At 42.8% G+C, this 26,229-nt stretch overlaps 1 protein-coding gene across 1 annotated transcript in view; it reads left to right on the top strand.

Annotated features, from left to right (window-relative positions):
* dlg5a (discs, large homolog 5a) overlaps positions 1–26,229 on the top strand; it is a 131,554-nt gene that overhangs the window by 66,243 nt on the left and 39,082 nt on the right. The window contains exons 9-20 of the mRNA XM_080450030.1: positions 2,240–2,473; positions 4,412–4,642; positions 6,593–6,777; positions 7,662–7,787; positions 11,464–11,596; positions 13,382–13,509; positions 14,463–14,641; positions 15,138–15,241; positions 19,299–19,391; positions 20,695–20,859; positions 21,396–22,316; positions 23,963–24,086. Coding sequence (XP_080306156.1) covers positions 2,240–2,473; positions 4,412–4,642; positions 6,593–6,777; positions 7,662–7,787; positions 11,464–11,596; positions 13,382–13,509; positions 14,463–14,641; positions 15,138–15,241; positions 19,299–19,391; positions 20,695–20,859; positions 21,396–22,316; positions 23,963–24,086 — 2,623 coding nt within the window. The remainder of the gene's footprint in view (positions 1–2,239; positions 2,474–4,411; positions 4,643–6,592; positions 6,778–7,661; positions 7,788–11,463; positions 11,597–13,381; positions 13,510–14,462; positions 14,642–15,137; positions 15,242–19,298; positions 19,392–20,694; positions 20,860–21,395; positions 22,317–23,962; positions 24,087–26,229) is intronic.

Consider the following 26,229-nt stretch of genomic DNA (forward strand, 5'->3'; position numbering starts at 1 on the left):
CGTTGTATGCGGTGTGAGCCCGCGTTCCTTTGTTATCGCCGTTTTAATGCGAAAGTAGCAAATCTACAAGTTCAGACCAGTTCCTTTTTTTGTATTGGTACCAGACACGGTAAAACTTAGGCTAGCCTAGTACTTGTCACATTTCTCATATAGGCTACCTTAATTTTATTTAAACAAAAAACGTTTCATCTGACTGAATAGATTCTTTTGATTATAAGTTCCCGTTTCATGTCAAGGACAGGCTCAGATTGTTCCACCATCACAGGCTCAGATCCTCGGAGCGTCCGTTCTCCTGGACAAGTCTGGGCTTATTAAATGACGCTATAGAATATGAATCATTAATTTTATCCCGCAGGAGCGAGTGCTTCTCGGCACCAACCGTGGCCGACGCATACAGAGACATAAATAGACTTATGCAGTCTTTGAATTAAAGTTTTACTGCATACAATATTTTATATTAAAAATATTACAAAAATGAGATTTGATAGGTCATTTTTGGCCAATTCTGACAGCACTACTAAGCGCGGACTTGTGCAAAATAATGCATGTATTCCAAACGGAGAGGAGCGTCCCGAATAAAGTGTTAAGATCAGACCGCAATGGAATATTCTATTCCAATTGAGGTGTTTACATGAGCATTTTTATTCTGAATGAGCAGTCATTCCGAATATAAGTGGTATACTGTATTACCTGTCCATGTAACCGCAGCCAATGAAGTTGGAGGTCAAAAGGGTGTGACATGATGGAGCCTTTGTCAGCCTTCTGATTGGTCCCTGACCAACCAGGCTCCCTCTACTTTGTTCCGCCTCCTTCTGGGTTTTTATGCAAGAATTTGCAAGAAATGTGAGAAATATCCTCTCATGCCCAGTCACTACACTGCACCCGACATGCTCTTTTTTTTTTCTTTCTTTTTTTACAATGGAAGTGGATGGAAAGAGAGGATTTTTGTCCTACCAAGCAAAAGCAACCATTGGTGCGGGACCATAGGCTGGACTGCAATAATCGTTTCAATTCGTCTGTATGAATTAATCGGTTGAAGAATAGCGGAAATAGTAGGCTACTTCCGCTATCTTAGAAACCTTTTGAAAGTTATTATTATTATTATTATTGTGGGATCGCTTTAGCGATCACACTAATGTTATCTTCATTTTGGGATCGCTTTAGCGATCACACTAATGTTATCTTCACTAGTTGTGGGATCGCTTCAGCGATCACACTAATGTTATCTTCACTAGTTGTGGGATCGCTTCAGCGATCACGCTTCAGCGATCACACTAATGTTATCTTCATTAGTTATTGTCTCCGCCGGAGGCGGAGAGTATGTTTTCGCTTCGTCCCGCTGTGTGTTCCCCTCCCCCCTAGCCAAGCTAACATTGTTCAAGCTCCACGTGACACGTGACAATATGTTGACACCAATGCTTTTGATTGGCTAGAGGGACGCATGACGAAATAAAATCCTATAAATAGGTGTGTCACTTCAAAAAGCCATTTATGAGGTAAGACAGGATCAATCAGTCTTGATTGGAACAGTACCTTCCAGTACAAATCACCCGTCCGTGCGTGTGTTTTTTCATTTGATTAAAATAGCACGGGTCTGCTGGCGGAGACTTGTGCTCCGAGGAGCACATTTTCTAGTTATTATTATTATTATTCCGCCCGTTTTTGGATTGGTCAAGCTTCACGTGACATCACAATATGTAATATAAATAGGTAAGACAGAATTAATCAGGAACAGTACTTTCTAGTGTGATACTATCAATATTCATCCTTAGCGATCCCACACTGTTTCTTCAGGAACAGTACTTTCTAGTTATTATTATTATTCCGCCCGTTTTCGGATTGGTCAAGCTTCACGTGACATCACAATATGTAATATAAATAGGTAAGACAGAATTAATCAGGAACAGTACTTTCTAGTGTGATACTATCAACATTCTTAGCGATCCCACACTGTTTCTTCAGGAACAGTACTTTCTAGTTATTATTATTATTATCAAGTATATGGCTTGTTTTTGCCTTAGTACATTATTTATTTAGATTATTGGGTCATTGTCGCTCTTACCGGTTTTCTCAAAGTGGGGTGCGGGGACACTTGAGGGGCTTCCAGGGGGGGTAAATTACTGCTAAATTACTGGTAGCTCTGAGAGTGCACAAGTGGAACCAAATGGACTGTTTTTTTACTTGGTCGCGTACTGTACGTGCTTACTTACTTACACGATGGCGACATCCCTGCGTCCAGGCGGAGGTGACGCGCTACAAGAACTTCCAGCTGAAGGCGGCCAAGGACTGTGAGCAGTACAAGGAGGAGAGAGACTCTGTGTTCAACGAGTATCGACTCATCATGAGCGAGAGGGACCAGGTGATCAAGGAGCTGGACAAGCTGCAGACGGAGCTGGAGGCGGCCGAGGCCAGGCTGAAGAACACCTCCTCTGAGAAGGTGGTGGCCAGCGAGGAGATGGAGGCGCTCCGACAGGTATGAAAATACGGAGCTACGTCCAGTGTTATTATATGTTATTGTGTCGACTTAGCATTGACTCAATTATTCGGGTGCGACTCTATTGGTAACTTAACCCATTAAGACCGGGAACGTGTCTGTGTGTCATTGATTTTTATTTCTTTGGGCTATTCAAAAATAACAGATCTACAAGCTCATGTGTGCAAATCTTTGAATATATACATTTTTTGAAAGTACATTTTTAACTCAAATCTTTGCTTCTAGGGGTCCCTGGAACAAACCTTTTTCATGTGAAGGACCCCCAAAATTATATGTATTTGGCCGCGGACCCCCATCTCAAAATGTTTTGTTCCAGGGATGTTAGCTTTAAAAGAATATATATATTCAAAGATTTGCACATATGTTCAAGATTTTTCAAAAATAGCAGATCTACAAGCTTGTATATCTGCTATTTTTGAATAGCCAAAGTGTAAAATAATGCTTTTTAGCTCAAAAAAGAAATGACACAGATGCGTTCCAGGTCTTCATGGGTTAAGTCTTTGATAAACAAAATTACAAAAACAACTGACTGTATTTTTAGAGATATAGTGACACACTTCAGGTAATTTCAGTGCATATTAATTACAGTTTCCCCCAAGCAGCAACAACACAACAGCATCCAATTTCAGCCTCCGTTCCGTCTGTTCATACCTGTCCGTTTTTGTCAACTCCAAACGAAACGTCCCCCCTGGGACAGACGGCGCTTAGACACGGCTGTCTGAAGCTTCTGACAGGGCTTGTCAGTTCATCAGCTCCTGAATCAGCCTGTGTGATGTACTGGTGATGTGTTAGTAGATCACAGGACGTCCTGATCCAGTCAACCAGCCGCACAAAAATAGACTTGCTCATAATAGCCCTAAAAAAATAAATGCGTCTTTGAAGAGCACATTAAAAGTATCCGGTAGTCACACATAATGTGTTGGATCACTTCCCGTAGCTGTCATCAACCCCCCCCCCCCCCTCTCCCTTCCTCCCAACACACATGCACACACACACACGCAGACTTTTTAATTTCAAGACACCCAGTTTTCGGTAAGTATTAGGCCACAGACTCCCATAGCTCTGAGAGAAAATGGAACCAAATGGATCCATTGGTACACTACAGACCTCTAGATTGAGGGTCCATTTCGTTCACAGCGATCGATCAAGGACCCCCTTTCAGAACCATTGTGTTAGATAACTCGTCCTGCCCCTGAATCAAGAATCAATTCCTGGGCGTTACAATATAATGAGGTTGGACTAAATAGTAGATATAGCAGATATACAGCAGATATAGAAAAAAGGTGCAGTTATACAAGCTAGCAGATATATACAAGCTTGTACATCTGCTATTTTTGAACATTTTTGAAAAATCTTGAAAGTGTGAGAACTACTTATTTTAGAAGGCATTTGTCGAATCGGCCTCAGGTCTTAATGGGTTAAATGCAGTGGTGGAAAGTACATTTACTAAAGTACTGTACTTAAGTACAATTTTGAGGTATTTGTACTTTACTTGAGTATTTCCAATACTTTTACTTCTACTCCACTTCAGCCCTATATATATTTTGACCATTTGAAAATAGCTGATCTACAAGCTCACAATGCGTCGCGATGCAACGCATTCTGAGCTTGAAGATCTGCTATTTTCTAAAGATTTTTATACATTTGAAAACCTGAAGTAGGACATTCTGCCTAATGAGTACTTTTACTTTTGTACTTAAAGTACATTTTGATACCAATACTTTTGTACTTTTACTCAAGTCAATTTTGAATTCCGGACTTTTACTTGTAACGGAGTACTTTTTACATTGCAGTATTGATACTTTTACTTAAGTAAAACATTTGAGTACTTTTCCCACCACTGGTAAAATGTCTGACTACTAAAGTATTCAATCAATCAATCGTTCAACAACAAAAAAAAATGGATCCCTGTTGCAGGAGTTGAACTCGTCGCTGGTGGACCGCGACCGGGCCATCTGCGAGAGGAACGAGCTGCTGGAGAAGTACTGCCACGAGGTGAAGGACAAGGCCGAGGCCCAGAAGGAGCTGAGCCAGGCCTGCAAGGACGTGGAGACGGTCCGCCAGGAGAGGGACGTGGCCCGCAAGGAGCGGACCGAGGCCATCGTCCAGAGGGACCAGCTGCTCCGAGAGTACTACCAGGCCAGACAGGTACTAGGGCTGTCACGATTACAAATTTAAGTTGACGGAGATAGAGGTTTTTTGCAAGGACATGCAATGTCAAAGGAATGGAAGCGGATGGGAGCCAGATTTTTTGGCACGGTGATCCATCTGTCCCTTACTTCTTAGAGTGTTCATGGGTGATTCCAGGGCTGCGCTAGCCCCCCCCCCCCCCCCTTGTGGAAAAAAAACGTATATTTACGGTTTTGGCACACAATGTGTTAACACTGCCACCAACACCATGCTGGGGTGCAAGTGCTTAACACAAGTGGCGTTTTTATTTTTTGGGAGGTTTTCTGCCTTTATTGATAGTCCACAGTGAAGAGAGCCAAGAAACGGGGAGTGAGATTTGGGTGAGTGACGTGCAGCGTGCAACGGTCTCCATCGGGCTTGGGAATCGAACCCGGGGCTCGCTGTCTGGCATCACAGCTTGCAGTATGTGGTACAGTATGTGCCTTAACCACTCTGCTATTGGCGCCAATTATTTTGGCCATAATAATAATTTTAACATGGTCTCCTGGTATGGGAACCTCTCGGTTAGGGATAGGAACTAGCTCACCCAGGTAGTCAACCAGGCTAAGATCATTAGAGACAAACAATCTACAACTTCAGGACATACAACAAATCTGTTGGACAGTGGTAGTGGGGATGTGGAAAGAGAGAGAAACGATGCAACCGCTCCGTAACCAAAAAGGCAATTCAGGTTTACAATGACTCTACCCACCCTCTTCACCCATCACTTCAGCTATTACCATCAGGCAGGCGGCTTATTAACCAAAAAGAAGGGTTACAAGAATTCCTTTGTGCCATCTGCAGTGGATATTTTAAAATAACCTCACCACCCAACCCCTACAGCCCATGACCACTGTTGCTGTTATGGGAATGAAAAGTCTCTTCCTCAGTCCAAACCTTTGTATATGTGACACAGCAATAAGTCAGTGTTTAGACACATGATAAAGAGCTTTGCGGATCCGATAAGCTGTCAGTCGTTGGATTATAACGAGCGCAGCGTCCCTAATGCAGATCTAGGCCCTCGGCCAACGGCAAGCTCCTCACACCTCTTAACCAGCCCACTAGATGGCGCTCTCACAGAGGTTATGCAATGAGTTTGCAACAATAACAGAAACAGGAACAGAAATATGGATCAACTACATACATTATTTATTGACACATCCTTTTTGTAATACTGTCGTTTGTAATGGAACACCCCAAGGTTCAAGTTGTAGTTTAAATATACAGTATATAATATTTGAACGTTAAGAACAACAAACTACACTATGTAGTTGGTTTAACATTTTCAAATATTGTATTTATTTTATATCTATTGTGTATCTTATTTGAGAAATAATTTTGACTCTAAAATATTCTTATCTGACCAGAGACTAGTCAAAAAAAGATTTTTAACTGATATTTAGATTTGCTCACCCCCGGACAAATGAATTGACATCTTTATTTTATTCTAATGATTCGTTTTTTATTTTCCAATTCCATGTGATGTTCATGAAATTGGAAGTGCAATGTTTTCCAGGTATAAAGAAAAATGGTGTAGTGATATATGGTATAAACCTAAGTTGCGAACTTATTGTCTCATAAAGGACGGGTACACTGTAGTGTAGAACCTTATGTGAAGTGTAATTTAAGCAAAAGACATAATTGACATTGGTTCTCAAAGTGGGGTCCGGGGAACCCCAGGGGTCCTTGGGGGGGATACCTGGGGGTCCCCAGCAAAATTAGTTAATAAATCGTCACAACCATTTGAACCCCTTTATCCATATTTGATACTTTGCCGCGCTACGAGCTTGTAGATCTGCTATTTATTGAAAAATCTTGAAAATGTGTGCAAATCTTTTTTCCTTTCTTCCTTTCTTAATTCACATAATAGGACCATAAAAAATGTTTATCTTGAGATTTTATTTTTGCTTTAATCCACGCGTACTCCAGAAACAAGACTCGGCCACACTGGACATTGAGCGTGCCAACAAGGAGATCGAAGTGCTGAGGAAGCAGTACGAGGCCATGTCTCAGGAGCTGAAGGAGGCGACGCAGGAGGCCGAGGTGGCCAAGTGTCGACGGGACTGGGCCTTCCAGGAGAGGGACAAGATTGTGGCCGAGAGGGAGAGCATACGGTCAGTCTCCTCCTATTTGGCTCTTTACCTCTACAACAGTGGTTCCCAAACTGGGGGGCGGGACCTCCCCAGATGATTTAGCTTAATCCATTCAATCCGGGAACGCATCTGTGTCATTTATTAGATTTCATTGGCTATTAAAAAAATAGCAGATATACAAGCTCATAGCGTTGCACCGAGGGCCGCGCTACGAGCTTGTAGATCTGAAAAATCGTGAAAATGTGTGCAAATCTTTGAATATATATATTTTTTATATATATATTTATCTGTGGAACCGAGTCAAACTCAAATGTAATGCCTCAACTCCTACGCCAATTTTAATATGTAGGATATTGGGGCTTAAATGTAATGTAAAAAAAATTGTTTGGGCCCTCATTTGTAAAAAAAAAAAATCTAATATAAGATATAAACAAATAAAATATTAAAATATTATAAAGAATGGTGGGCAGTGTTGTTCTGGTCACCCTCCCAGTGGCTGGCCTCCTCCCAACTGTGTCATCACCTTTGAGTGTAATCTATTGATCTATTTGTACACATACTGTAGGCACTAGGCAGTAATGTGTTTGTATTTGTGAAAAGCAGAAGTTATTAGAGAATTATGTTATGAATGCAGAATGTTATTCAATTATCAAAAGAAAGTACTCACAAACATTTATTTTAATTAATGAGTTACAGCGCATAGGCTATAAATAATGTTGTCAGTTATTCCCTCACATCCAGGGGCGTACTGTGGATCTTTTTTATCTTGTGCTATAAAGTAACAATGTAATTCAGGGGTGCCGTGGATGATAAAGTTATTTACAGGGCTGCCCTCAGCCAAAATAGTTTTGAGAACCACTGGCCTTAATACACGCTCTTCATGCAAGCCTTCCCTCTTCACCCAGGACCCTGTGTGATAACCTACGAAGGGAGAGGGACCGGGCGGTCAGCGACCTGGCCGACGCCCTCCGCAACCTGGACGACATGAGGAAACGGAAGAACGACGCGTCGCGGGAGCTCAAGGAGCTGAAGTGAGTCATCTGACCCAAGTTCTGAAGCAAAGGTTGAAGCTCCTTCATTCGTTTTGATAGATGTGGAGCAGTGGTGGAAAGTAACTAAGTACATTTACTTAAGTACTGTACTGAAGTACAATTTTGAGGTATTTGTACTTTACTTGAGTATTTCCAATTTCCAATACTTTTACTTCTACTCCACTACATCTCAGAGGCACATATTGTACTTTTACTCCACTACAATTATTTGAAAACTTTAGTTACTGGTTCATTTTAACACATTCCACACCAGAGTTTAATATCATAATGTACTCACCAGTGCCAGCAATTTATCATTGTTTTTTTGTTTTTTTCACCTCGCCACAGACCTCGCTAAATACCTTAAGATCGCGCGTTCAACTGTTTGTAGACACACAGGGTAGCTGTGTGAGTGGCCCAGAGAAGAAATTTTCAATCGGCGATCGTCCATTTTGCAGTAGTCGCAGTTTCTATTAAACAGCGTTCACCGCGGAGAAAAACAACACCGGAGCTAATGGCGGATTAGGGGAAGCTTTAGAGCGGCGGCGGGTGGGAACGAAAATCTTCGATTGACATTCTAGTTCCGTTTCCGGTACAATTAAATGTGTCACTGCGAGGGAGGCCTACAATGAAATGTGTCACTGCGAGGGAGGCCTACAATGAAATGTGTCACTGCGAGGGAGGCCTACAATGAAATGTGTCACTGCGAGAAAAAAAAAAAAAAGACCACTTCGCGTAGAACTACGCGACTGGCACGCTGCGCAATTATTTAGGTTCGCGTAGAACTACGCGATTGGCACGCAATGTGTTAAGAAATAAATGATGATATTATGAAACATACATTAACCACTTTAGCCCTATTTTATACATGGGCTATTTGAAAATAGCAGATCTACAAGCTCACAACGCGTCACATCGCGACACGTTGTGAGCTTGTAGATCTGCTATTTTTTTACTTCTTTTTTTTTTATTCCGGACTTTTGCTTGTAACAGAGTACTTCTACATTGCAGTATTGATACTTTTAAGTAAAACATTTGAGTACTTTTTCCACCACTGGACCCAAGTTCTGAAGCAAAGGTTGAAGCTCCTTCATTTGTTTTTTTATAGATGTGGAGTGTTAATATTTGCATGATCTATCTAAAGTAAAACCTCCCCTATTTGTGTGAGGTAGATGCCCGACCCACTCTCCTTTTGTTTGTCCCAGTGCTTTGTCTCAGTAAGCTCGTATCTGTTCGCCGTGTGTGTAGGCGTAAGCTGTGCTATTTTGCTTTTGTGGACGTTGTGGGAGCTCCCAGTGTGCCCCAGATTAAAAAGTGTAATCCCCAAAAAGCGTTTTTAGCTTTTAGATACGCACACAAACACACCGTTTCTATCTGTCTCTTCTCACTACCACCCTCCATGGGTTCACTTACTGTATGTAAGGTCTCAAAGCTCCATCTGCTGGACATAATGTGTAATGGCTGCCCACAGCGACTTAGAGAGTGTACAATTGTTTTAATGTCAGAGGCAGCCTCAAGGCTCACCTCAGTAGGGCACCATGTATCTACGTGACAGAAAGGCATTGTATGCATCGTATTTTTATTTTAAATATAAACCTTAGTGTGCAAACTCGCCGGCAGAGTGTATTTATTCCAGTCGACGAGGACAAAGAGTGTAGGAAGACTCGCACACCACAACGTATAAATGAATAAAGTGGTTAAAATTATTCTATATTAAATACTTTTGCTGGGGAACCCCTTAAAGGACCCCTGGGGGTTCCCGGACCCCACTTTGAGAACCAACACCTTAGACAGAGACTTGGGTAACATATTTTCTTTATCTTTACATGCTCAAAAAAAGTGCTCAAGTGCAAAGGACGAACGTTTCGGTCCTGCGACCATCGGCAACACCATGATGGTTGCAGGAGCGAAACACTGGAAACATCTAATGACGAAACGTGGAGAGTAAAATATGTGAAAACCAGAATCTATGTGGACTATAAAGAAGCTGATGTCTGGGGTTTCGCCGTACAACCATAGCCGTGGGAAGACCTTTTAGGTTAAGGGTGCGGTATGCACGCGCGTGAGCGTGCGCGCACATTTTTTGCGGTTTTGGTCTGGTTTTGGGTTTTTTTTGTCACCTAAATTCGGTTTATTCGGTTCACCTAAATTCGGTACCTGGGGGGAGGGGGGGGCGGCCGCACCCCCCGCACCCCTACTTCCCGCGTACAACAAAGTGTCATGGATGTTGTTTTGTCGTCTCAATAAATAAACGTTTTGTTACTACCGCGCTCTGACTTCTCCGGTGCGATATCCTCTTAGATCGACAACATTTATAAAAGTCTTGTCACTCTGAGTGCGACCCACTACTTCTATAAACGTTTTGTTATCTCAGCCATCCACTGGTGACTTATTGTATGTTTAGCCGATCTACAATCTACAACCTTGTAAATCTGCTGTTTTTGAAAACTTCTGAAACTATTCAGAATACCTGTTGCCTATCCGCTTCGTGCCTTGTGGCACATAAGGCCTTCACAGAGCGCTTCCACTTTTCACGGTCAGCTGCTGCAGTCCTCACTTCAGACCATGACTTCCTTCCTGCTTCTTTTCGTTCTTTCTCAACGGTACGCCTCAAGGTGGTCTTTGGTCTTCCTTTTCTTCTTTTCTCTTCTGGTGCCCACATGTCATTGCTATGCAGTGGTGGAAAGTAACTAAGTACATGTACTCAAGTACTGTACTTAAGTAAAATTTAGGTATTTTTACTTTACTTGAGTATTTCCAATTTCCAATACTTTTACTTCTACTCCACTACATCTCGGATCCAAATATTGTACTTTTACTCCACTACAATTATTTGAAAACTTTAGTTACTAGTTACTTTGCAGATATACATTAATACATTATAAAACATACATGAACCACTTTAGCCCTATTTTATACATAGGCTATTTGAAAATATCGCGACGCGTTGTGAGCTTGTAGATCTGCTATTTTCAAACATTTTAGTCCTTTTACTTTTGATACTTTAAGTACATTTTCATACCAATACTTGTACTTTTACTCAAGTGAATTTTTTAATTCCAGACTTTTACTGGTAACAGAGTACTTCTACATTGTAGTATTGATACTTTTACTTAAGTAAAACACTTGAGTACTTTTTCCACCACTGTTGCTATGTCGCAGTCGTTGTTGTGGTCCTGCCGTAGTATGTGTCCAATCATCTTCCGTCTTCTTAGCCTCACGGCCTCACGGCTTAATCCAAAACGTATTCAGAATACGTTATGGCAAAATGTCCATTTTTAAATAGAACTCTTCTCTTATGGGGGTCCCTGGCACAACATTATTTAATTTTTTTCAGATGAGGGTCCGCTGCCAAATGTATATCAATTTGGTGGGGTCGTTGACGTGGGAAAAGTTGGAGAATCACTGACCAACAGTGAATATAATAATAATAATAATAATAATAATAATAATTTTATTTATAACGCACTTTACATTCTCACGAATCTCAGAGTGCTACAGATTAAAAGCAAGGCATAAAAACAGCATAGGCAACAAAACAATTACAAGAGAGCCAACTAGGCTAAACTAAAGGGCCAAAATTAGAAATTAAAACTCAGCACGAAAAACAAACGTCCAAGAAAATGAGAAAAATATATAGGGTATATAAGTGAGTAATGTTCCTATTCCCATGCAGGGAGAAGATGGAGAGCCAGATGGAGAAGGAGGCGCGCTTCTGTCAGCTGATGGCCCACAGCTCGCACGACTCGGCCATCGACACCGACTCCCTGGAGTGGGAGACGGAGGTGGTGGAGTTTGAGAAGGACAGGGTAAGGTGGAGGAGTATGAGTCAAGTGCACGTTAGTGGCCAAAATCAAATATCACCATATCTTTGAACAAATGGACAAATCAATAAATAACAACAACACTGAACCCATTAAGACCGGGAACGCATCTGTGTCATTTTTGATTTGAGCTATAACCATTATTTCATACTTTGGGCTATTCAAAAATAGCAGATATACAAGCTCGAAGCGCGGCACCGAGTGCCGCGCTACGAGCTTGTAGATCTGCTATTTTAGAAAAATCGTGAAAATGTGTGCAAATCTTTGAATATATATTTTATAAAGCGAACTTTTGTAACTCAAATCTTTGCTTCTGTTTTGAGATTTTTGAGATGGGGGGGGGGGGGGGGGTCCGCGGCCAAATACATATCATTTTGGGGGTCCTTGACGTGAAAAAGTTTGAGAACCACTGATTTATAGCAACATAAGTGTTTCAGAAAGGATGTTAGGATTTAGAAGACATTTGTAGAATCGGCCTCGTGCCTTAATGGGTTAAGCCATATCTCAATATTTTCCAAAAGCCCAGACAAGTCTCAAGATTATCACTGTCAATGAAGCAATATTACACGAGGGTGTGCTTTACCGTGATTATTGGCACGACAGTGGTTGCGGTCAGGAACGAGGCGGAGCTGACCAGTGTAATATTGCGATTATACAGTTTGCCATCAAAACAAACCGTATTCATATTTAGCATTTTGGTCTCTAAATAACTGCGAGTGTTATCTCTGTTGTCCTGGAAATACATGAGGGTCTGAGTCCCTGTTTACGCAGCCAGTCCAGACCTAATCTGAGTTCCCAGAAGTTTTTCGCCTCGCATACAAACGGGAGCGGCGAGGAACTTCTGGGCCAAAGCCCTGGTATTTGTGGGCGGGATGTAACTTACGCTCAGAATCTGAGCGGACACGCCTCTTACCGGTCTACTCGTCTAAAAAGTCCGACGTGAGGCAAACAGCAGTACACAACAATGGCGGCCGCAATTTCTCAAGGGGAAATTGCTTCCCGTCGCTCCTATTTACATGTAAGACCCACTGCATGTGGATCCCGCCCCCTTTTCTTCATTGGCTGTTGATTTGAATCAGAAATCAGTGGCCGCGCCCCTGCTGTCCAGGCTTTGAGCCGAAGCCTCCCAGACTAGTCCAGACCCAACAACCCATTAAGACCTGGAACGCATCTGTGTCTCTTTAGATTTCTTTGGCTATTCAAAAATAGCAGATATACAAGTTCATAGCGCGGCACAGATCTGCTATTTTTGAAAAATCTTTAAAACATTTTCTTTTGATTTTTTTCAAAAAACTGTTAGGATTTAGAAAACATTTTTAAGAATCGCCTCAGGTCTTAATGGGTTAAGATGGCTGTGCGCTAGACAATGTTTCCCAAACTGAACACCTAGAGAAACAAAACTACTGTCGGCTAAATCTCATTGTAATTAAAATATTCGATAGAAATGCCAGATTTAGCTACTACGTCTGCAAACGTCCCATGCTAACTGCTAGTCTAGCCACTTAGCTCTGCTCTGCCGAGACTCTGATCAGCACAGCTGATACTTACATTTTGATTAGTTCCATTTGAGAACGGCTAGGTGTGCTGTCATGCTCGTTTGAGCACGGGTAAGAGAGCCTATTTCAACCAATTGGATTGCTTGGTCAGAACTACACCGTTGTATAATATAATATAACATATCGCCCATTTCTACTTCCAGTGCATGATGTTAGCGGCAGTATAATGTTTCCCAAGTCAATGAAAGTATGCATGTTTTTTAAATCATTACAGGATGACATGGATTGGAAGGCACTTGGGTTCGATATCGCAGAAGGGGTAAATGATCCATATTTACCAGGGGACTGTGGGATATTTGTGACGAGAGTGGATAAAGGAAGTATTGCAGACGGAAGGTTAAGGTGAGACTTTCCATGATCAGGTCTGTCACTGCCATGACATTTTATGTGACGATTATTTGTCATACAAATAATTTTCTTTTCTTCTTTGCTCTTCCTCATGAACCTACTTGCGGATTATACCAGTGTCAGTCTACTTTATGTGGATTATGCGGTCGACGCGCACTGACATTTTGCACCTTAATCCCATGTACAACGCACTGACATTTATCTTGTTTTTGGTGTGTTTTTCTAGCACCTTAACTAACGTCCACAAGTATATCATGCACAGTATACGTCTGCTGCTATGCTCACGCACCTTATCTCAGGTACCATGTGTAAATATGTAGATAACTTGTTTTTGTGTTCTCTTGTTTGATCTCCTTTCCCCCTTGCCCTTCTTCCCTTTCTTTTTTTCTATGGAAATAACGATATGATGGGAATTATGCACGAAAACGAATATCACACACTCTTTTACCCCTGTAAGCCTGTGATGTGACAATAAAGCTGATTCTGATCTATACGCTTTGTGAGCTTGTAGATCTGCTATTTCCACTATTGTTTGAAAATGTATTTCCACGTTTTTCAACAGATGAATTCTTACAGATGAATGGAAACCATTCTGGCAAAACATAATTGCGATTATTTCAAATAAACTGTGGTCAGGCAATTATCGTTGCTGTCGGGCAGAAACCTCTTATCTCCATATTCTAACGTTTTGTGTTTTTTTAAATCAACGCCCTACTTGATCATACTGCAGCGTCACACAAAAGCATCAAAAGTAGCAGATCTGCAAGCGATGCGTTTCGAGCTTGTGGATCTGCTATTTCTGAATTCTGAACAGTTTTGAATTTGAAACTAACAGTTTTGGACATACAAGGTTTCCACCCGACAGAGACGATGTGTAATAATCCTACTCTCACAAACTCTCTGGCACACGGCTCACTTCTTTTCTCCTTTATTTTTTTCTCTTTCAGAGTGAACGATTGGCTGTTGAAGATCAACGACGTGGACCTGACCAATAAGGACAGGAAGCAGGTGGTGAAGGCGGTGCTTAACGGCAGCGCCGGCCTCGTCAACATGGTGGTGCGAAGGAGGAAGTCGCTGGGCGGAAGGACGGTCACCCCCGTGCACGTCAGCCTCACGGGTCACAAAGGTATAGAGAAAGCCCCCCCCCCCCCCCATGTAAACCCCCTGTCAGCCATTTTAGGTGTCTTTGGCTATCAAAAGTAGCAGATACAAGATTTTTTTAAACATCGTGAAAATGTGTGCAAATCTTTGAATATAGTAGTAGTAGTATTAGTATATAGTATAGTTCACCCCAAAAATTGCTTATTTTCTATCAATTACACACCCCATGAAGCATTGAATTCATGGAGTTTTTTTTTTGTTTTTGTTGCATGATGACCGGCGGTCTCCGGTAGGAGACTCAAAAAGAGTCTCAAAGACATTAGCATCTTTCCGCCGCTAATCAAATTATTGGCCTAGGAATGTGACAAAAACTAAAAAATCTCCATGAATTCATATGCTTCATGGGGTGTGTAATTGATATAAAATAAGATTTTTTTGGGGGTGAACTACCCCTTTTAAGCTGACATTTGGTAACTCAAATCTTTCATTGTTTGTCGTCTCGTCTTTGTGTTTGCAAACAGACAGTGGCATCGGTCTGGAGAGTGGAGTGTTTGTGACGGCCGTGGTCCAGGGCAGCCCAGCGGCCAGGGAGGGTTCTCTGACCGTAGGAGACAGGCTGATAGCTGTGAGTTCCACCGTCAATCTCCTTTTGAAACGTAGACCCAGGGGTCTTCGACGCTTTTCAGGCCATGGACCCCCTTAGCTGACTGAGAAGATGAAGCAGGGACCCCTGCTTTTTTTACATATTTTTTGTTTTCTGTTTTTCATGCTTTTTGCTAAAACATGCGTTTTTATTGTACATATTGTTATTTTCTCTGTATTTTTGTGTTGATATTTGAACTGTTAGGTTGCTACTATATATGTCTATGAAATGAATGCAAGGACCTCAACGGAAACAAGTCCGCAACTTTTTTGGACGGACCTTTTAGACAAAAGTATTATAAATGTAATTGTGATGTTTTTAATTTTTTGCCTAATAAAAATTTCAATCAATCAATCAAATTCCTGAGCCAATCATTTTATCACCGGCGGTCTCTCTGATAGGAGACTCAAAGTAGACTCTTTGAGTCTCCTACCGGATACATTAGCATTTTTCCGCCCGTCATCAAATTATTGGCTTAGGAATGTGACAAAAACTAAAAAATATCCATGAATTCAATGCTTCATGGGGTAAGTAATTGATAGAAAATAAGTAATTTTTGGGGTGAACTACTCCTTTAAACCCCCTCAAAACTTGACCTTTCACTCTCACTATTTTCTTCCCTCTACACCAAACCTCTTTGCCGAAAATAAGAGAGAGAGAGAGAGAGAGAGAGAGAGAGCTCTCTCAAAGATCAAACCGTGTTGCAGCTTTGCAGGGCTAGGTGGAGCTGTCCCCACACAGCTGCCACAACGTGCCTGCTGCATTCTTCAAAGCAGTGGTGGAAAGTAACTAAGTATATTTACTCAAGTACTGTACTGTACAATTTTGAGGCATTTTTGACTTTACTGGAGTACTTCCAGTTTTCAGTACTTTTACTTCTACTCCACTACACCTCAGAGGCAAATATTGTACTTTTACTCCACCACAATTATTTGAAAACTTTAGTTACTTTGTAGATTTTGATTATTATTACAAAACATACATTAACCACTTCAGCCGATCTACAAGCTCACAATGTGTCGCTATTTTCAAAGGATTTTTATACATTCGAAAACCTGTGAGATGGGACATTCTGCATAATGAGTACTTTCTACTTTTGGTACTTTAAGTACCGTACATTTTGATACCAATAATTTTGCACAATTTTTCAAAATTTTGAATGACTGACTTTTACTTGTAACTGAGTATTTCTACTTTGCAGTATCGATACTTTTACTTGAGTAAGAAATGTGAGTACTTTTTCCACCACTGCTTCAAAGTCGGGGGAATATAAGCAATGGGAGGTGACAGGTGTCAGAAATGGAAGCAGGCATCAAGACTCTCCTCGTTTGAAGAGTGTCCTTGACTCCTTATCCCCAACGCCGGCCTGCCAGCAGCAGCAGAATTCTTAATCCCTGGCTGGTTTCAAACTCCAGTGAATGCTTCTTAATGAAAGCTCAGGGCTTATAGAGAACACCCGCTTCACCTTTTTTTAGCAGCTGGGCCGCTGGAACCCTGTTGGCCAGGAGAGCTCATAATCGTCTCTGTCGGCGTGGAAACCTCCCAAGTCCAAAACTGTTTACTTTTTCAGGATTCGAATACCAAAATGGCAAAAGTAGCAGATCGACACGCTCAAAACGCGTCGCTTCGCTTTTTTGGGGGGGTGGAGGGGGGGGGGGGGGGGGGGGTTGAGGCTTTTGTGTGACGCTGTAGTGTGATCAAGTAGGGCATTAATTTAAACACAAAAATTTAGAATATGGAGATAAGAGGTTTCTGCCCCGACAGCAACAATATGCCAGATGATAGCTCAGCACTGCCTCAGGACAGATCTGAATCACACCCTAGTAGCTGTTAATCACAATACTGTATCGCAGGGGTCTTCAACGTTTTCAGCCCAAGGACCCCCTAGCTGAGCGAGAGATGAAGCAGGGACCCCCTCTATATTGTATAAAATTGTGTTTCAGATATAAACATTTTTCCTCTTTTTTCCCTCTACACCTCTATACCTCTTTGCCAAAAATAGCAGATCTACAAGCTCACAACGTTCCCCTCAGAATAGGGATGCTAGGGTTCAAGTGGTTCAAAAGAAATCCTCTCACACAAAGATTTGGCGGACCCCCTATTGTAGCTCTGAGGACCCCCTAGGGGTCCCGGACCCCCTGTCGAAGACCCCTGCTGTATCGGGTTATAACATATATCGTCGCTGTCTGGTGGAAACCTTGCATGTCCAAAACCGTTACCGAGATTTTCGGTATTGGAATTTGGCTTATGTAATCCTGGGCACTACCTTCCCTCTGCCAACCTAGGGAGGCCAGGGCCGAGCTCATGCCTCCTTCAATGCATGAGAGCCAACTGACCTTATCACCTGACAGGGGAGAGTTTTCCCTGGTTGGACGTAGTAGTGCGTGGAAGGAACACGTTATTCCAACCAGTTCCTTTCCCCTCCCATCAGGCGCCCCGGCTGGCCAGGGGGAGGCAGTATAGTGACAAGGATTACTGCATGTTTTTGTGAGGGTACCTACCCTAGGAGACACGGGGAGAACATGCAAACTCCACACAGAGAGGCCCTTTCGCCAACCCCACCTAGGGTATGGGCACCTGTGTTTTCTTTTTGGTCATTTTGTCACAAGCTCTTGTTAATACCTTTTGATTGGTTCAATAAGTACTTTCACTTTCAAACATTGTCAGAAATGGCAGGAAATAGCAGATCTACAAGCTCGTAACGATGTGACGTGTTGTGAGCTTGTAGACCGGTAATTTTAGCAAATGTAGTGCGACACTGTCTATATCAAAATAGGGCATTGATTTACCCAAAAGAAAAAAGAAAACCATAAAATGTTGAAATATGGAAATATAAGGTTTCTGCCCAACAGCGACCATATATTACCTTTCCTCCACTTCTATTTGGCAGTGTTTTTCAGAATGAGTCACAGTGTTTATGATGTGGATTGCCAAGTGCGAGGGAGGCTCTTCAGTCTGAAAAGTGCTGGCCTAGATTCCTTTAGCGTAGCATTCCCACGCCCATTCCCAACTTGTCAGAAACCCTGTCCTTATTTCCAAGGCTGTCACGATCAAGACATTTTACGATTAATTGTCACACAAATTAACGATCTAATTGTGCTTTTGGCATTCGACTTTGAAATGCATAAATAATTTCTATTTGGCTTTTAGAAAGGACTGACATGTTTAATAATTTTGACTTCACTTTCTAACATGTTTGGGGTAATTTTAACGTCTACTTGGGCTTCTGTGAACTGCCCAGACAGTTTTTAAGTTGCTTGATTCAGTATTTCGAAATTTGATATTCATTTTAACAGACACGCCCCCTTCTTATACAAACCCATTGTAACTTCAAACTCCATGTTAGATTCATTGAAAACACCCGTCCTTGGTTCTGGTGACTGATATTGTCCTTCTAATGCGTGAGGAGACCGTAACTTTTCTTTAATGTTTTTTTTTTCATTATTCTATATTTGTTTTCATTTAACCAAAACATTATGCAATTATACGATTATGTTATAATTGTGACAGGCCTACTTATTTTCCATTTTACAATTTAGGCATTTAGCAGATGCTCTTTATCCAGAGCAACAATAAGCAAGGTAAACACATACATAGAATGCAGAGAGACAGTGTAGTGCCTCAGTAATCTAGGATCACAGGTAAACCAAGAAACTAGCGTCAGTCTGAACAATATACTGTCAAAATAACGATACATTGAAACTACAGGATACCAGGTAATCAGGGAACCTCGCATCTGTTTAAATAACATGCGGCTGCCGGGTGGAAACCTCATATGTAAAAAAAACGGTAACTTTTCAGGATTCGGGGCGCCACGTCGCGGGGCGCCGCGTTTCGAGCTCGTGGATCTGCTACTTTTGATGCTTCTGTGTGACGCTCTAGCATGATCAAGTAGGGGTGTTAATTTACAACAACAACAAAAAAAAAATATATATATATATATATATATATATGGAGATAAGAGGTCTCTGCCCGACAGCAACGATTTTAACCTTGGTGGTCAAAAAACCTGTAACAGAAATGTCTCTCTGCTCCCCAGATAAACGGCATCGCTCTGGACAACAAGTCTGTCACGGAGTGCGAGGCTCTTCTGAGGAGCTGCAGGGACTCTCTCAGCCTCTCCCTCATGAAGGTGGGCCACCGACGGTTGATGCCAAGTCCGGTTATTATCAGCGACTTTGGGCTTAGTCGCTTGTTAACCCATTAAGACCGGGGAACGCATCTGTGTCATTTTTTTTATTCTTTGGGCTATTCAAAAATAGCAGATATACAAGCTCCATAGCTCAAAGATTTGTGTGCAAATCTTTGAATATATAGATTTTTTAAAGCGAACATTTTTAACTCAAATCTTTGCTTCTGGGGATTCTACAAAATGTCTTCTAAATCCTAACAGTTTTTTTTAATTTTTATTATGTTGCTATAGTATCAGTGGTTCTCAAACTTTTTTCATGTCAAGGACCCCCCAAAATGTTCCAGGGACCCCCCCAGAAGCAAAGATTTGAGTTAAAAATGTTCACTGACAGTGACACAACATACTTTCAGATGTCGTGATGTCCGCGGCCAAATACATATTAATTTGGGCGTGACATGAAAACATTTGAGAACTACTGATCTAAAACAACATTAGACAAAAAGTTTGACTGACCTGTCCTAGTTGCTTATTTTGGGCTTATTTTCATAGACCTGGTTGCTTCTTTCTGGCAACACTGGCCACCGTTGCCTCTGGAGCCTGTCCGATATATCGCTCATTATTGGATTTTTTTTGGCGACGTGTTGTGGGCTTGTAGACCGGGGCAATATTTTGGTTGTTAGTGGTTGTCAAACTAAATTCTAGTTTATGTTTATTTTTTATCTATCAAAAATGCATTTGTGTTAATTTTTTATAGATTTCTTTGCTTATAAATATATATACATATATTTTTTAATTGATTTCAAGATTTTCTACTTAAAAAACTAACTAACAACAAGTTTTGGTCAAAACATCGGTTCTATCGTTTTTTTAAGGGCTCTCCAAATTCGGGATGGCCCGGGACCCCAAAAACTCTCGTCACCTCCCCCAGTCCAGCTCCTTTGTTTTTTTTTACTGCTGCGCTCCTGCTTTGAGCTGTGCTCCTACTGATGTTCACCTGCCCTACATAATTATATAATTGTAAACAGTGTCAGATATTTCATAAAAGCAAAGGTTAAAGAATCAATCAATCTGCGATTTCTTCAACTGGTTTGCTGTATGTAGAAGAGCAAGAACATAGGTCTAGAACCTAAAACACCTAATCGTAATTCTACATATTCGTGCCAAGTATTTAGGAAGCGGCTTCTTTTAGTGCCGTTTCACAAATTGCAGATTAGGACTTGTCCTGACCAACACGACAAAAATGTTTCAGTCATGGGATTAAAATGTTTGCTTTCTCCCTCCTCCTCCTCCTCCTCCTCCACAGTTCTTCCCTCACAGCACGTCGGGCCAGAACATCTTCGAGAGCCTGCAGCGCGACTCGTCCGAGAAGGCCAACAACGGGCGCCTGCACATGTCGGAGGTGCAGCAGGCGCGCAACAGCCGCGACCTCAAGCACAACAGCTCCACGCAGACGGACATCTTCCTCCAGGTCCGGCCTGTCACAGACATTACATTAAAACCACTTAAACCCCAGCATCCGTATTCCGGGAAAGCTTTCGCAGAAAAGAGCCGATCGTCAAGCTCAACCATATGGGGTTTAAGTGGTTTTAATCGCCTGATCGCAGTTAGTTGAGATAATTATTTTGCATAAACGTTTTCATTGACCTAAATACATCTGTTGAAAAATAACAGAAAACAACGGATCGACAAACTCACAATGCGATGCGCTGTGAGCTTGTCGATTGGTTTGTTTGTTTTGGAAGTATAAAACTCGGAAGCACAGTGCATGGCCTGTTTTGGCCATTTGCATTCTTTGTTTGGATTATTTGGTAGTCATTATTTATTATTATTATTATTATTTTATTTTTGTCATCTGCCCTGTGCATTTTTTGTCCACAAAGCCTAAAAAGGCAAACAGAAATGTAATTTTAATTTATATGTTCCAATGTTAAATACCAAAAAACACAACAATATCTTTTAATGGTCAACTAAAATGTCATGATGGTGACAACCCTATACCTCCAGGATGCCTGCGTCCCTGCGGACAGGAGGAAGGTGCGGAGCGAAGCGGACGAGGTGGGGGGAGGGGTGTACGGCGGGGACGTCAGGAAGCCTTTCTCCACGGGCTCCCTCCACGCCGCCAGCCTCCTCCGGCCCGCCTCGGATCTGGGCATCCTGGGGCGCTACGGCGGCCCCAGCGCCTTCCAGGAGTGTTGCCCCTCCTACGCCAAAGCCACGTCCTCCTTGCCCTACGACCCCGCGTCCTCCTCGGACTGCGTCGCGCTGGAGACCACCCTGGAGAAGAAGCACAGCGGGGGCACGTGGCCTAAGGTGATGGCGGGGGGCATGTCGGTCGTGCCGGACAACGGCGGCGGTCCGGCGGCGTCTGCGTCGGCCCAGCTCTCCATCTACAAGTCGCCCAAACAGAGGAAGTCCATCTTTGACCCCGACACCTTCATGCGCCCCGAAACGCCCTCCTCCTCCTCCTCCAAGGCGGAGTACGCGGCCAATCAGATGGCGGCGCCGGCCGCCACGGCGTCCCGCTCCCCGCAGCCGTCCAAGACGGACTCGCTCTCCTTCTCGGCCACGCCCGCGCCGCCGGCGCGCAGCGACTCGTTCAAGTTCAAGCACCACAGGCACCAGAGCAGCTCCGCCTCCGACTGCACCGTCACCTCCGACGGCGGCAACAGGGGAGACGCCTCCTCCGCGGCGACATCAGGCGACGGAGGCCGGGAGCGGGGCGGCGAGCGAGGAGAGCGGGACAGGAACGGGAACCACCACTACTTCCTGGACGGCAAGGTCCTGACCTCCAGGAAGTCCTGCGACGAGGACATTGGCCGAACCAGGGGAGGGGAGGAGCCGGAGGTCAAGAGGCCCCGCCCCAAGTCTGCCCCCGCTCTGCGACGCAGAATGACGCCCCAGACCATCGCCCTGCCCACCTTCCAGGTTAGTCCACCAGGTGTCTGTGTAGAAACACCAGTTAAAATCGGTCGGCGGCCCAAACAATCGGTCCCGACCCACTGTTTTGGGCAGTGGTGGAAAAAGTACTAAATGTTTTACTTAAGTAAAAGTATCAATACTGCAATGTAGAAATACTCTATTACAAGTAAAAGTCCAAAAGTGTTGTCATCAAAATGTACTTAAAGTACCAAAAGTAAAAGTACTCATTATGCAGAATATCCCATTTCAAGTTTTCAAATGTATAAAAATCTTTTGAAAATAGCCGATCTACAAGCTCACAATGCGTCGCTTGTATATCGGCTATTTTCAAATGGCCGAAATGTATATTTGGCTGAAGTGGTTAATGGATGTTTTGTAATAATAATCAAAATCTACAAAAGTAACTAGTAATTGAAGTTTTCAAATAATTGTAGTGGAGTAAAAGTACAATAGTTGGATCCGAGATGTAGTGGAGTAGAAGTAAAAGTATTGGAAGTTGTCATTACTACAGTACAAATACCAAAATTGTACTTAAGTACAGTACTTAAGTAAACGTACTTAGTTACTTTCCACCACTGGTTTTGGGGAAGCATTGCGGTAATGAAAACACAGACAGACAGAAGGTTACAACGCATTCCAGACATGTTGAGGTTGATTTCCAAACTGGGCCAATAAGGCATCAAATCATGCCGGCCGGCGGGCGGGCGGGCCCGGCCGGCCGGCCGGGGCACAATCACTTTATCCGTTATGTGGCAGAATTTACGGCCCTGTCGGAGCGCTTGCCTCTCAGGACCCTGCTTCTCAGCCAGGGCGTCTGGCGCTGATTGATGCCCCTGCACCCCAACGCTCTGCTCAGCCGCCCAAGCAAGAAAGCTGAGTCAGTCCACCCCTCCTCTCAACCCCCCAACCTCCTGCAGGCCTAGAGAGAGAGAGAGAGAGAAAGAGAGAGAGACAGACAGACAGGGAGGGAGGGAGGGAGGGAGAGCGAGATGGAGAGAGAAAGAGAGAGAAATGGGGAGAGAGAGAGAGAGACAGAGACACAGACATACACAGAGAGAGAGAGGGAGACGAAGAGAGAAATAGAGGGGAGAATTTGTCTTGCCGATTATTCTTTTTTTGCCCTGCTACGTCGTACACAAGCAAAACTAGCAGAAATAACCGATCCACAAGCTTGTGAGCTTGTCGATCTGCTATTTCTGCTATTTCTGCTATTTATGCTAAAAAATAGGTATGAGTGGTTAAGTCAGGTCTGTGGGTTTCATAAATATTTGAATCAATGAAAAGAGTTTGTGACTAAATAGTAGCTATATTGGATCCATCGGTACACAGGTGCTTTTTATGTTTTTGTTACTTTTGGACATATGAGGTTTCCACCCGACGGCGACCATATGTAGGGGGGGGGTGGGGGGGGACCTTGTATGCCCAAAACCGTTATTTTTTTTTAATTATCTTCAAACGATTTAAAATAGTGAAAATAGCCAATCTGGTATCTGCTATTTTCACTGCTTTTGTGGCGACACTCTTGTATACGACGAAGTAGGGTGTTAATTAACAAAAACATGAAAAGTTGAAATATGGAGATTTCTGTATGACGAAATGACAGTGCTTTTCTTGTGTTTTTTATTTGCGCGGCGGGCCGGGACGCTTTCCAGAGTTACTCCAACGACGAGCACTCTTCTCCAGAGCCCAGAGAGATGCTGCGCTCCTCCCCAAACCCATCCCACCGCCTCAGCATGGGCTTTGTCCCCACCGTCTACACCGGCACACTGCCTCCTAGTGAGACACACACACACACACACACACACACGTTTGTATTACTATACTTTTTAGGACGACATTTTTTATTCTTAACCCAAGACCTGAGACCGATTCTAGAAATGCCTTCTAAATCAGCAGTTCGCACACTTTCAAAAAGTTTCAAAAATGTTCAAAAATAGCATGTGAGCTCGTATATCTGCTATTTTTTAACACATCGGGTGCCAAACACGGTCTGAACCGTGTTTGCGCAGAGTAGCGGTCCGGTGCCGAACACGGTCCAGACCGTGAAATATGTCTTTTTGTTTTTTTCGTTTTTCTCCACACGGGCGGGGCTAGAGCAGCTCTGGGAGTACCCATTGTGATCTTGAGAAGGATAGGCCAGATAGATCACCGGAAACAAAAACATGGCTCCCATCCACTTCCTGTCTATTTCCTTCTTTAAAACACCTATATCTCCGAATCTGTTTCCGGTGGGGAAAACCGGTCATGCGCGATGCGCGATCCCCCCCCATTGTAACTCGCGAGTGAAATGTTATCGTTCCAGGCTGTAGCCAGGGTCATCGCGCAACATGAATGGATGTTTTTTTTTACATGGATTTGCTCCTCGTGGAGTCTAGAGCTTTAAACAGCAAAGCGCAGTCAATGGGGAGAATTCTGGCACCCAACGTAAGTTGTTATGAAAAAATGCTGGCACCTGATGTGTTAATAGCCAACGCAAAAAAATGGCACATATCCTTTCCCGGTTTTTATGGGTTAAAACTTTTTTGGCCATTTTTGACACCCGTTCGCCGCCATTAACGGAGATCTCTGTTATTTCAAAAATATATATTTAAAATTCCACAAGAGGACGCTCTAACACAACTAAGGAATGATCCCTCGACGCTGTTAGAAGGAATGGACGGATGTGACGTCATCCCAAAAAACATCCCTTCCGTCCACTCCTATATTAGGTTTTGTAGAAAAGCACTTCTAGCTCGGATTCTTTTATTTTCTTTGTGAAAACCAGCCATTTTCACCGGGCGACAGCAACAAAATGGCCGATCGCGGTTCCAGTGGATAGACGAGACCCTCCCCGACCCTCACCCCCAGGACTTTTTTTTTACATCCGCGTGCATGTCGTGGCTTCTGCGGCTCCCCAAAGATCGTCAAAACAAGGTGGAAAAACACTGGCAGCAGCAAAATAATGAATTAAATAATATCTGCCAGTGACGTCTATAGATGGCAATTAAAATCCAACGCTTCACCGCCATTGACGTCTATAGGCGTCATTTGGTGTTTTCAGTGATTACGATAGAGGGCGCTCTTCCGCAACCTGTGAGTGATCCTAGGACTCCCGAAGAAGAATACACCCTGAAATCACGTGATCTAAATGTCTAATGTAATAGGATTTATAAAAATTATGTTATCTAATTTCCGATAACTAAAGAACGGAAGATCATGGTAACAATGTTTTTTTCCCGGATGAAAGAAGAGACTCTGGTCTCCCCCCCCACCCCCCATCCCCCACCGAGACATCTGGTGTTTACATCGTCACTGAAAAAATAAATCTGTGGGTCTCGAAAGATTAGTAAAAATGCTGGCGGTGGCGGATTAATTCATTAATTAATTCCGAGCAGTGAATGTGTTAATTCTAACCCCTAAACCTAACCTCTAAATGTCAAATCCCGGTCCTAACCCCAACATGAATCTTTTTCTATTTGCAAACATTATCTCTAAAGGGAAAGGGAACAACAATTTTTTTTCCTCATATACTACTATACACTTGTGGGGACATTTGATCCTCACACGTATAGTAACACACACACACACACACACACACACACACACACACACACACACACACACACACACACACACACACACACACACACACGTTTGTAATACTATACTAGAATGGATATTTTTCAAAAACATGATTTACAAATTATTCATAGCCGTTGTTAACCCTAATCTTAAAGCCGAAACTACAGTAGCAGATCTACAAGCGCACACAGTGATGCAGCACTATGTATAAATCAGGCATACCAACCCCTAAACCTAACCTCTAAATGCTGAAAGGATTTTTTTTTAGTTTTTGTCGCATTCCTGAGCCAATATTTTGATGACCGGCAGAAAGATGCTAATGTCTCTGGAAAGTCCGCCGGTCATCAAGTTATTGGCT

Source organism: Gymnoscopelus braueri (genome assembly GCF_963280865.1).
Source record: "Gymnoscopelus braueri genome assembly, chromosome: 14".
NCBI lineage: Eukaryota > Metazoa > Chordata > Actinopteri > Myctophiformes > Myctophidae > Gymnoscopelus > Gymnoscopelus braueri.